Source organism: Balaenoptera ricei, chromosome 5, assembly GCF_028023285.1.
Source record: "Balaenoptera ricei isolate mBalRic1 chromosome 5, mBalRic1.hap2, whole genome shotgun sequence".
NCBI classification, from domain to species: Eukaryota; Metazoa; Chordata; class Mammalia; order Artiodactyla; family Balaenopteridae; genus Balaenoptera; species Balaenoptera ricei.
The window spans coordinates 52,271,464-52,284,824 of record NC_082643.1 but is presented as its reverse complement, the minus strand read 5'-3'; the positions used below and the strand labels follow the sequence as shown (position 1 = coordinate 52,284,824).

The window sequence follows — 13,361 nt, the reverse complement described above, 5'->3', positions numbered from 1 at the left end:
TGTCTTAACTACCGTTCGTCACGATGCCTGTTCTATAAGATGTGACACCACCTCCTGCAAGGCGACTCACTCCCCTTGCGGGGATTTCGGCGCAGAGACGACACCCCACCCCCTCCCCGAAGGCGCGGATTACGCGGGAGGCACGCGGGGCCGCGCCCTCCTTCCGGACCGGGAACTACACGTGCGTCGGGGAATTTCCCTGGTCCTGGGCTGCCGGCTGCTGTCCGATCGGGATAAAAGGGCTTCGCCCGGCTCGGGGAGCCACAGAACCCGCTCCGCCAGCCCTCCAGCCCGCCTTCCCATCGCAGGCAGAGACCCTCCGAGCTGAACCCCATGGCCCGCGCCGCGACCCCCGCCGCCGCCCGGCTCCTCCGCGCCGCGCTGCTGTTCCTGCTCCTGGTGGCCGCCGGCCGGCGCGCAGCAGGTGCGACCCGGCGCCCGGCATCCCCAGGGCGGGACGGGGGGCGGGTGGGTGCCCATCCCGGGACAGCCCCCTAACCGAGTCTCTCCTCCCCGCAGGGGCGCCTGTGGTCACCGAACTGCGCTGCCGGTGCCTGCAAACCTTGCAGGGGATTCACTTCAAGAACATCCAGAGCGTGGAGGTGACGCCCCCGGGACCCCACTGCGGCCAAACGGAAGTCGTGTAAGTGCCGCCGCTGTTGCTGTCACCCCCGCCGTCCCGACGCTCCCACCCCGACCCCCCGCCCGACCTCACGTGGATTCTCCCTTCTCTCTGCAGAGCCACTCTCAAGACTGGTCAGGAAGTTTGTCTCAACCCTGAAGCTCCCATGGTTAAAAAAATCATCAATAAGATGCTAAACAAGTGAGTTACGGTTTTTATTCACACGTGTTACTAGACTCAGGCATCTGCCTCCTTTTTTTTTTTTTTTTATCAGAGAAACCCACGGTTTAGCTGCAGGACTGAAAGTCATTATAATTTCACCATTAAATTTGGTCATTAATCTGCTCTGGTGTCAGAAGGATATTTCTAGTGCCTTCCATCCTCATCCGCCTCTCATGAGTGTGGGTAAATGTATGTTCCTAAAAGATGAAGTAGATTTAGCCAACGATGCGAAAAAGCTTCCTACCCATTAAGGAACAGGTATTGTTTACCTCAGTCTCTCATGGGCTTCAGCCCTGAGAATAGAACCCTTGGTTTTGGACAGTATGGGCCTCTGAGGCTTAGTGGTGAAGAGCAGGGAATTTGCAGTGAGACCAACCCCTTCCACCCCAATGCAAGTCTAGATTCCACCCTTTATATTCCTATAACCCCAGGGAAAGTACTTAATCTCTTTAAGTCTCAATAACATGGGGAAAATAATAATAGCTACTTCATGGAGTTTGCTGTGAGGCTTAAATGATGTCATGCATGTACTTTTTTCAGCCCAATGTGGCATTATGTTGTGGCTTTTTGAAGATAATAATAAGACTGTGACCACAGACTCCTTATTTCTAATTAAACAGCATCTAAGAGCCTGGCATTTTCTGCCACACAGGGCAGCAGTGGTTTAGGTAGCAACCACTTGGTGCAGGGCTGTGAGGTCAACGTTTTGGGTCCTACTAACTACCCATTTTCTCATCACAGGGACAGTGCCAACTGATATAGAGAGCTGGAGAGAGCTTACTGGCTACTACTGCAGCCTTAGTGGAATCAAAGTGAAAGAAGAAAAACAAATGGCTCCTGGGGCCACCTGGACTGTGTCTAATGTTTTTGCCTGTTTCTTATGAGAGCTCTTCTATTTACTTACATATGTATTTATTTATTTATTTATTTTTCAAAGCCTGTATATTACTATTCTATCTAATATTTAAAGGTATGAATGTGTTTGGCAATTCTCTGTACTGTTATTTTAAAAGGTCATTTTTACATTAAATCAAAGTTAGTTCAGTGCTGACTATTATTTATTTGAAGGTGATGTGTTTTAAATGTTTTTCATTCATAAAACTATTGTGGTTTATTTTTGGCCGGATACCACACTGTACCATCCACCGTGAAAAACCTGGAGACAATAGTGGGGGATCCAAACAAATAGATCACTGTTAAGGTAGGGGAAAGTATGTGTACATTTACATTGTGTACTGATGAGAAGATCGTCAGTTGCTGACAATCTATTTATGGAAATAGTTTCACCACCTGTGGTCAACATTTCTGATGCTGAAACTTTAAAAATGACAATGTTCTAAATATCCCTTGGACATTTTATGTCTTCCTTGTTAGGCATAATGCCTTGTTTCATGTTAATTATGCAGTATTTTTCTCTGTCTTGGAATAGAGAAGTTTAAATATTTATTGACGTATTTTTATAAATAACATGAAAATAAAGCCCTTTACAAAAATTTCTTGCTTAGGTTTCTTTTGTACTTTTTGACCTTTTTTTTCCCCTCCTGCGTACCCAGCACTTGGATTTTCTATTGCTGCTGTAACAAATGATTACAAATTCAGTCATTTAAAAGCATACGAACTTATTCTCTCACAGTTCTGGAAGTCAGAAGACCAAAATTAGTTCCACTGGACTAAGGTCAAGGTGTCCGCAGGGCTGTCTCCTTCTGGACGCCCTAGGAGGTCCTTCTGGAGGCAATGGAGAAGCCATTGCCTTTATCCTTTTAGCTTCTGGAGGGCATCTGTATATCATAGCTCATGGCCATCTTCCTGTGTCTTCAAAGCCATCAACATAGCAAAGCCATCAACCTAACCTCTTCAGATCTCTTTCTAGGGCAGCAAATTTTGTTCCTACCCCAACAAATGTGTCTCTTTGTTGATTATTTTTAATAAACAGAAGATTCAAAAAGTTTTTCTTGTAACCTCCCTCTTAACTGCCTAAAAGAATTTTGATAAAGGACCTGCTCCTAGAATAGAGGTATCACCAGAGATATCTATAAACAATGTGAGCCAGGGGTGGTGAGGGAAACTCTTTAAGCAGGGCCTAAAAATCAGAGTCTACTTTGTGCCCCATTGTCTCTGCCTGGCCCAGCAAATATTGTTTACCAAACATTTGCTTTTCCATCTCCAGGTAAATTGCTTTCCTCCCCTTTGAAGTCCCATTACCATTACCCCCAACATCCTCTCTTGTCTTTAGCTGAAGGTGGTATTTAAGGTGAGGGCTTTGGCTATTTTGGTGAAGTATTCAGTTTTCCTGGGTCTCTCCCATGTAGACATGCTATTAAACTTTTGTTTGACTTTCTCCTGTTAATCTATCTCACGTCAATTTAATTATTAGACCAGCCAGAAGAATTTAGAAGGGCAGAGGAAAATTTCTTCCTCCCTGACATTTTCTTTCTGTCCGTCTGCTCTGTCACATTATCTTCTGTCTGATTCTGACTCTTCCTACATCCTTTTTATAAGCATCTTTGTGATTATATCAGGCCACCCAGGATAATACAAGATCATCTTTCCATTGCAAGATCCTTAATTTAATCCTATCTGCAAAGTTGCTTTAACAATGTAAGGTAACATATTCACAGGTTCTGCGGATTAGGACAAGGATATCTTTGGGGAGTTATTATTCAGCCTTCTGAATTCAGGGTGCTTGAATTTCAGTGTTAAAAGTATTTTTGATTTGTTTAGTAAAATATATTGATACATATTATAGGAGGGGTGTTGGAGATTGTGGGAGAAACTAGAATGGTATCAGCACTGGCTAATGTTCAATAAATGCAACTACTGTTAATGTCTATAAGTTAAGGAGAAGCAGATGTAGGTATTTTCTCCAGGCTGCTACTGGAAAGCTTCAGAGTGAACCAAAATATATTTATCATATATCTGGAGAGAAGATGTGAATAACTGGAGGAGCAGGAGGAAATTCTGGGTCTACATGTATCATTGGTCTTCTGGCTTGCTCTCACAGATATCAACACATATCCTAGAGCAAGCAGACATGGCAAGAGTGGGTATCCCATTAAATTGTCTGGGAGAGTTTGGAATACAGGGCAGCCCTCCACTGGGAACATCAAGGTAGGAAGTGGAGGACAGGGGTATTTGAGAGGATGGTCAAAGATTGATGAGCTCAGGAAAGAAATGTTCGCTGCATGAGCGTATCAGTCTTAGAACAGTATGACACGGTAGGACCATATAACCTTGAGAAGCCACCAGGAAACAGTAATGGCAGCACTGCCTGAGGTTTCCTGGGCAAAGAAGCCAGAGCAGAAGAAGAGGAATGATGGGTGATCCCACTCACTGATTATGACTACTTATTTGAGAGTTCTCTTGAGATATCCTCAGGAGACTTTCAAAAATTGACAGGATGTGAGAGACAGGAGAGAAACAGCTTTTGTAATAGCAAGATGGGACAATGTTTTCTATGCTGCAACAGGAAAATTAGAAGGTAAGGGTCTTGTTTTATTCTAGGTTTCCCATAAAGCAGTCGGAGGTAAAGGCCCTTGTGCTAGTGCCTTGTTAAGTCCACCAGCTCACATTTGGGACTAATCTTCACCTATGTGTGTGGGACCCCGTGGAAACATTTTATCTTCTGCTTTCAGAGTGATAGCAGCAGGGGACTTGAATTGTGCCTTTTATTTTTAGCAGTCCCGTGAAAAGAAAATGAGATGGTCTGGGCAATTGTGAACAGATGAAGTGGGCCTGCACCCGTAGCAGTGGGTTAGAGCTCAGAGAAATCTGCTCAATGGGCCACAAAACCTGCAAGGAGTGCATAGAACCACCCAGCCAGTGCCCTCATAGAGCTGCCTAAACACAGAACAAGAGAGAGAACCAAGGCTTTTGAACGTTAGCCCAGTTCACACACCTTCAAAGGCCTGTGGTTTGACCTCTGACCCTAGCATTGTCTGGAACCAGTTGTGGGACCACCTTTTCCCTCTGCTTCTCAAGCTTCTTCTCAGACCCTCACTATGAGCCACCGCAGGGTGGACCAAAAGAAAGTTATGGGCATTGTGGCCAAACACACTTGAAAGAAAAAAAATTATCTTCCTCTTTTTGTGACCTTGCCAAATTACTTACCTTCTCTGAGTTTCAATTTCCTCATCCATAAAATAAGAACAAGCCTTGTAACATCGTTGTAAGGTTTTAAGAATATACACCAAAAACATGTAGAGTAGTACTGGCATAAAGCAATACTCAACTAATGGTTGTTATTTTTAGTACAGTATATGGTATCTGTGTCAGGATAAACAATTATTTTTGAGGAGAGAAATACAGGACACAGTTCAAGTTGGAGTATTTAATGTGACTTACAAATTTATACATACAGCCCTCAGAGCAGTTGGAAGATCATGGTATTATAACAGATTATCTTAGAAACCTGAGAATTTGCTCATCTTAGAATATTAAGAATTTAGAAATTACTACAAATTAAATATGCTATCAATCTGGCAGTGAGTCAAAGCTCTCAAATTACAGACCCATATTTGAAAGTGAAGCTCCCTGAAGACCTAAACACAATTGCTTTGACAAATTCCATGATAACTAATTTAAATTCCATTAAATCCTAAACTGTAATTCCAAGTTAGAAGCTGCTCCTTTATTTTGATTCTTCAAACATTTTAATCTTATGTTTGTATACGTATTTCTTTATTATCATCGTTGGCTACAAACACTGATAATACATAGTTTGATCACCTCCACTTGGAACATAGAGAATTGAGACTCAAGGAATTTAAGATTGTGTCTGAATAGGGTTTCTGATTCATTGTGGAAGCTTTTTGCCTGGCATGAAGGCCAAGAACCCATCAATCAGTTGAATGTTACAAAGTCATTCAGTATTCTTGCATGTGGAACTTAATTCCTAATACGCCATTCCCTGTCACAAGGCTGTGCCTCTTGGAGCATGAGTCTGTCTACAATGTTTATCAGTGCTTTCTCTGTATGCTGAGCTTTTATTCATCTTTATAGACACAATTCAACGATTTCTCCCCTGGTGAAGGCAAATGAGATATTCTATTGAGGTCATGTGTCAAGTGGCAGTGTATCAATAATTATATTAATTATTCATAGTTAAATGGTTTGATTTATTGATGCAGAAAAAATGTGTTAAATATGATATAACCAAGGCCATTTAATAGAACAGTTAACAGAACTTGAGCTCATAATTCACTGTTAGTAATTCAGTTTTTGGAGCTTTGAACCTTAGCATACTCTTGACAGCACAACAATTATTAATTTATCAATAGATGACAGATTTAATTAAGACTTTAAATATGATCATGCACACAGACATAAAAGGCAAAGACACATTAAAACATTTTAATTTTACGCTTTGTACAAAAATGGTTTTTAAAAAGATGCACAGATTTTCTCATGACAATATTCTTTAAATCATCATTAAACAAAAACGGCATTGGATCCTTCAAAGTAGCATAGTTCCACCTCCAGGAAATAACAAGGCAAAAAGTTCATATCTTTTTTAACAAATCTACTATATTCTGAACTCCCCATCCCTCCCAAATAAAATAAACTGGAAAAATAAATTTCACTTCCTTATTGGCTTGTAACTGACAAATACCGCTTTGATAAGCTTCTCCTTTCATTCTTCAACAAGGAGAGAGAAAGCAACAAAACTTAATCTCAAGACTGTGGTGCATAAAGAACACTATAGTGTTAAGTCCACCAAGGTCTGAAATCAGAGGTGTCTACCGTGATCTCATAAACATTTTTATCTTTTCCTTTTATCCATTGGAAAGTTTCGCAAAAGAGAAACTAGATCTAAAGAGATTTTTCTTTTGGCTTTCAGCAAAACAAAAACTGTGACATATCTAAAATTAAACCAGACGTACATGCAGGTTGTCATGTCAAAGAAATCCATGTAGAGGCAGACAAAATCTGTTAATTACCTCGACATACTGACTACAATGGTCTGTACTTCTCTTATAAGGGGTGATAGTAGTAATATTACTGCAAATCAATCTAGGATGTTTCTTTTAATGTTGGTTAGCAAATGGAGTTACTACATTCAACTATCTCACATCTAATTATCACATTAATAAATTTTCATTGAGTGAAAATATTTTCTGCTTATATTGGTTATCGTGATGACAATAAAGGCCTAAGGAATGGATTTTTGATCTATTCTGCCTAACACAGTTCCATAGTAGCTGCTCAATAATGCAATGTTTATTATGATATCGGCAAATGATTGGTTTTTTTTTATTTCTCCTTAATTATTTCTATCAATGTTGAATTGTTAATCCAATATTGTGTCCTGCTACATTGATTTAAAATATTAAACCAAGAGTTAGGAAGCATGACTGCCTTTATCTTCACTCAGAGTTTTGCTATACTTATCTCACATAGCTAATGCCTATGAAAGCCAAGTTGCAATGTTATATATTGACATTCAGGAATTTCTCCTGAAGTTGTTGAACATGTCCAGTTAATACCTGAAGCTTCTTGCTGTAGCTGAAAAGAAATCATGTAAGGAGGAATCATGAGGGGGAAAATAAGAACCTCTGAGAGTGGGATTTTCAGAGCTGAAATGCTTACAAAATGAGCTAGACTGAGAATATAGGCGATCAAAGCTTTGGGCATTATCCATATAAGGTGCAGGAAGAAACTGCTCAGTCTTTAAGGTCCCATTCTAGAAATTGCCATGTACCTTCTCCAAAAAACCCCAAATATCTAACATGGGAACATGAGTAAGTTATGAACTGGGGTGTGTAGATTTAATTTTGAAAGGGAAGAATATCCTCATTAAGCAAAGATACATGGTTAGTAGTAAGGATACATGGATAATTCTAGATAATTTGGAAGTGCCTTACATACTTGGACATTCAAAAGATGCAGTATGACTTAACAGGTTTTAAAAGTTTTTTTAAATTGTACAATATATTGTAGATATAAAAGATTGTATAAAAACATTTTATAAAGCATATCTATACATTTTTATATATACAGTATAAAAGATTATATAAAATAATATATATGTATGCATGTGTATAAGTGTGTGTGTGTATACATACATACATGTACAGGTTTAGGAAGAGTAACGAAATGAACAACTGTGCTCATTTCCAAGTCCAAGACATGAAACATTACCAGGATACTGGAAGCCCTCTGTATACCCATCTCAAATCTCATCCCTCTCCCTCTGTGTTTGCTCTGCGCCTCACACACACCGTAACCCTCATCTTGAACTCAGCGTCAATAATTCGTCACTTATTTTTATAGGTTTACCACCTATGAGTGAAATCCTAAACAATTCTTTAGATTTGTTGGTTTTTGAACTTTGAATAAATGAGATAATGTGTAAATATGACTTAATTCTCTCACTCGGCAATATGTTTGTGAGTTTAATCCAGGCTAATTTATTTTTACAGATGACTGCTGTTGCATTTCATGACAATACCAAATTTGGGTTGCTTACAGTTTTGCTATTATGAACAATGCAGCTCTCAACATTTTTGTGCTGGTCTCTAGCTACACATGTGTAAGAGATACTCTAGGATATATATGTAGGAGGGGGATTACTGGCCCAGAAAGTATACACATCTTCAGCTTCACCAAATAATACTATTGGGTTGGCCAAAAAGTTCGTTCGGGGTTTTCCGTAGGATGTTACAGAAAAACCCAAACGGACTTTTTGGCCAACCCCAAAACCGTTTTTCCTAATGGTTGTACTGATTTATTCCACCCACAAGCAATTCATGAAAGTTCCTCTTCCTCCACCTACTGGCCAGCGCTTGGAATTGTCAGACTTCTTAAACTATCGACAATCAAATTATTATATAATGGTATCTTATTGTGGTTTTAATTTTCATTTCTCTTATTACAAATGAAATTGAATATCTTTTCTCATGTTTACAAGCTATTTGCATTTGATCCTCTGTGAAATTTTATTTCTTTTGCCCATTTTTTCTGTTATTCCCTTTGCCATTTCATACAACATTTTGAAAAAACATACATTTTGTATACTAACCATTTGTCCGTCATGTGTGGCAAAAAGGTGTATCTGTGTGGTTTTTTTTTTTTTTCAGAATCAGTTGTCAATTTTACCATTTTCTTTTCTTTTTTTTTTTAGTTTTATTTATTTATTTAATTTATTTATTCATGGCTGTTTTTTTGGGTCTTCGTTTCTGTGTGAGGGCTTTCTCTAGTTGCGGCAAGTGGGGCCACTCTTCATCGCGGTGCGCGGGCCTCTCACTATCGCGGCCTCTCTTGTTGCGGAGCACAGGCTCCGGACACGCAGGCTCAATAGTTGTGGCTCACGGGCCCAGTTGCTCCACGGCATGTAGGATCTTCCCAGACCAGGGCTCGAACCCGTGTCCCCTGCATTGGCAGGCAGACTCTCAACCACTGCACCACCAGGGAAGCCCTATCTGTGTTTTTTTTAAATAATTTTTTTATAATGTAACTTTTTTCTTATGGCTAGTCTCTTCTTAAAATCATAAAAATATTCTTTTGTGTTACCTTCTAAAAATTGGGTAGTTTTGTCTTTTACATTTAGAACTCAGAATTGATTATCCTCTACAATGTGAAGTAGAAATTCAATTTTATTTTTCACATATAGATAACCAATTGTCCCAGCATCATTAATAGAAAAGTCCACCATTTTCCAGTCTCTGTCATAAATCAAGATAAGTACATGTAAGGGTTTGTTTCTAGACCCTGTTGTTTTCCTCATAGGTCAATATGTTTATATGTACACCAGTGCCATACCATTTTAATGACTATAGCATTATAAAAATTCTTGATAAGTGGAAAGGCAAGCCCCCAACATTATTGTTCTTCTTTAGGAATGTCTTAGCTTCTCTTAGTTCTTTCATATACATCTTAGAGTCAGGTTGTCAATATGGGAATTTTGAATAAAAGTGCGTTGAATTAATAGATCAGTTTGGATAGTGGTAATTGATGCATATTTAAAACAGTAACTCTTACGTTTTATGACCTTAATATGGTCCATAAAATAAGGTTTTTAAATAACATTTAAATTTTTTTCTTCTTGCACATTATTTGTTAAACTTCTTTCTAGAGACTTTTTTTTTTTTATCTAGGTGCTATTGTAAATGGTGTCTTTAAAACTGCATTTGCTGATGTTTGTTTATTATTTTTGTATCCATCAGCCTTCTACTTACATATCTGTAAATTATTTTGCATTTTCTACATAGACAATTATGTCATCTGCTACTAATGGCAGTTTTGTCTTTTTCTAGCCTTCCTGCACAGGTTAAAATTTTCCACACAAGCTTGAATGTAAGTGATTATAGCAGGTTCTCATGTTTTGTTCTCAGTAAACCTCTTATATCACTAAGTATAATATTTATTATAGATGTTTTATAGCTTTATGAGGTTAAGGAAGTAACCTGCTATTAGTGATTTCTTAAGAGTTTATTTTTAAATCACAAGTTAATATTGAATTATATTATTTTTAAATCCTGGAATTTCCACTCTGAGTTGAGACTATGGTGACATGGTCACATCTGAACCTAATGAACTCTGAGGACACCTAGAGATGCAGGTAGAGACCTGTGGTCTATGAACAGCAGTTGACAACTTCAGAATTAATTTAATGGGAACTTAAATAGGACACAGAATACTTTCTTGTGATTTGGGCAACGTATACTCTCTCTTCCCAATAATAAGCGAGATCTTAGATTTTAAAAGCAGAACAAACAAACAAACAAAAATAGACCAGAGAGGCTGCCAGAAATACAATGCTAAATTATATATGGTAAATATTCTATGGTGGCAGCTCGGAAGATACATGTGTAGATTACCAAACCTAACACAGAACCTTGTACATAGAATTACTTGTATTATGTACATATTACCTACATAATAATAAATGCTTTCTGACTTGCTTATTGTTGAAAAAGTCTACATTACATTTTGACTGACATTATTTCTAGTCAGTGGTAGAAAACTGTGGTAGTACATACAGAACACTGTATCCTAAATATGTGGTTAGTGTGATATCTGAGACAAATTTGTTTTGAAATACATGTATTTTGTAGTTGTTCTTGAAAGCTCAATGAATAACATTAATATACCTTAGAATTTTAAACAAACCTTTTTTTAAAAAAATTTATTTATTTATTTATTTATTTTTGGCTGTGTTGGGTCTTCGTTTCTGTGCTAGGGCTTTCTCTAGTTGCGGCAAGCGGGGGCCACTCTTCATGGCGGTGCGCGGGCCTCTCACTATCGCGGCCTCTCCTGTTGCGGAGCACAGGCTCCAGACGCGCAGGCTCAGTAGCTGTGGCTCACGGGCGCAGTTGCTCCGAGGCATGTGGGATCTTCCCAGACCAGGGCTCGAACCTGTGTCCCCTGCATTGAGAGGCGGATTCTCAACCACCGCACCACCAGGGAAGCCCTAAATAAACCATTTTTTAAAGGCCGTGCTCCCAAGTTTAGTAATCCAAATAGTCTCCTTTTAGAGTCACAGTGAAAGATAGAAAATTTGCTTGGCTCCTGAGGGTGTATGGGTGATGATCATTAGCAAAAAGAGAAAGACAGGTACAGTACATGCCAAGATGTCTTGAGGCAAAATTTTTTCTTCTTAAATAGATTGATATTTAAACAAAAGTTCTGCTATAGATTTGAATTACAACTCTACCTTTTATGGAGTGTGGGACCTGTTATCCCTGCTAAGTGATTACAATGGCTATAAGTTGTCTTATGCAGATCAAAACATAGGTATATTGACTAGGAAGAATTTTGAGCAAAACTTCCTCCCTTCTCTTCTCCCTTTGGAGGAAATCCTTGAACTCCAACACAGTGTTGCTAAAGGTTCAACTGCCAGCACATTTGACAAATCACTGGGTAGAAATGGAATAATGAGAACAAAGTTTGAGACAAGGATTGAAGAGCAAGTATGCATTGGGGAGGTGCAGCGAAGGCCAGCAGAGAAGTGTACAGAAACAATATCCAAATGGGAGCAACACCAGTAAAGGGGGCAGTGTTAAGCCAGCTGTCACACCGGGACATCAGCTGAGCTCCTGCAGCAGGTTCTATTGGAGGAGGATCCGAGTGACGTACCTCCATGGCCATCAGAGACAACAAGCCTCAGATTCAGGAACCCAACAAACTACATGCAGGATGAACAGAAATAATTCCACACCTTGTCACCTCACAGTAAAACAAAAGAACACAGAGGACAAAAAGAAGATTTTATAATAAATCAGTGTAATCTTCCATGGGTCAGTGCTCCAGGGAAGAGGCATAGACAGACCAGGTTATCCAGTTTCTGGGTAGTATATAACACAGTTCACCCTGCTGCTAAGTCCATATGAAACTGAATTGATCTGGATCTGGGTTTTGTTTTGTTTGTAAAATAAATGCAATTACCATGGACTTTCAGAGTTTAGTGAATCTTTAGTGAGTGGTAAGCAAGTTTACAATAGAAAACTAATTATGAAAATTTTTTGTGGGGGAGGGATGGATTGGGAGTTTGGGATTAGCAGATGCAAACCATTATATATAGCATGGATAAACAACAAGGTTGTACTGTATAGCACAGGGAACTATATTCAATATCCTGTGATTAACCATAATACAAAAGAATTTTTAAAAGAATGCATATGTATATAACTGAATCACTTTGCTGTACAGCAGAAATTAACACAACATTGTAAATCAAAAATTAAAAATAAATAAAATAAAATAAAATAAAATAAAAATAAAATTTCATTTTTTGTTAGTCACAAAATTCGGTTTGATATGGTTTCTCTATTTCCAGAGGACTAGAGTGGAAACAAAGATTAGTAGGTTTATCTGTTGAATTATTTGACTAAGTTTTACTTCCTTTCTTTTGTGACCTAAATTCTATATACTTAGTGACTCTCATTCTAACATTCTCACCTTTATTTTTCTATTTAATCTCATGTGACTATTCACTCTATAATCTCTTAGACACACTGGGAAATATTAAGCCTGTATTACCCTCAGTCGCGGTCTTCTCCTGTTTGTATGGTGCTGTAGGGAGGTTGTACACGATTCATAGTTTAAATGCAAGTCCTGGTGCAGACATGCTCAATTCAGAGATCAGACTCTTAACTAGCTATGTGACCTTGAGCAAATTATTAACTGCTTACAGTTTAGGCTTTCTCACTTCATCCCTTTGAAACTCTATGCTCTAGTGTGTCAGATCACTTCTTGGTTCTCTGAAAACACCATTTCTGTTTGCCCTCAGGGTCTTACAAATGCTGTTCTCTCTAACTGAAACATCTTTCATCTCCTCCCCACCTCCTAGCTCGTTCATCTGGTTAATTTTTACTTATTTTTCAGCTCTTAGTTTATAAATCACCTTCTGGAGGAGGCTCTTCCTGAGCCCTTCAAGTGTTAATTAGCTAGTGAAGTTGCCAATCATTTTATTTTCACCCTGATTTGCTAGTGAAAGGAAGTGAGGCAAAGGGAAGTCAACTGACTTGCTCAAGGTTATCAAACCTGTTAAGGGCAGAGCCAAAACATGATGCCAGGATCA

At 38.9% G+C, this 13,361-nt stretch overlaps 1 protein-coding gene across 1 annotated transcript; it reads left to right on the top strand.

The window, feature by feature from the left end:
• The first annotated feature begins 257 nt into the window (after positions 1-257).
• LOC132366446 (growth-regulated protein homolog alpha-like) lies at positions 258-2,184 on the top strand. Its single transcript, XM_059924041.1, has 4 exons — positions 258-424; positions 520-643; positions 740-823; positions 1,586-2,184. The coding sequence occupies exons 1-4, from the start codon at positions 334-336 to the stop codon at positions 1,599-1,601; spliced, it is 315 nt and encodes a 104-aa protein (XP_059780024.1). The 5' UTR covers positions 258-333; the 3' UTR covers positions 1,602-2,184.
• Positions 2,185-13,361: the final 11,177 nt, after the last annotated feature.

Bases quoted from the DNA above. Each gene is read 5' to 3' on its own strand.
- LOC132366446 (XM_059924041.1), top strand. From the start codon at position 334: ATGGCCCGCGCCGCGACCCCCGCCGCCGCCCGGCTCCTCCGCGCCGCG. The intron at 425-519 runs GTGCGACCCGGC...TCCTCCCCGCAG, and splicing joins CGCCGGCCGGCGCGCAGCAG to GGGCGCCTGTGGTCACCGAA. The intron at 644-739 runs GTAAGTGCCGCC...TTCTCTCTGCAG, and splicing joins TGCGGCCAAACGGAAGTCGT to AGCCACTCTCAAGACTGGTC.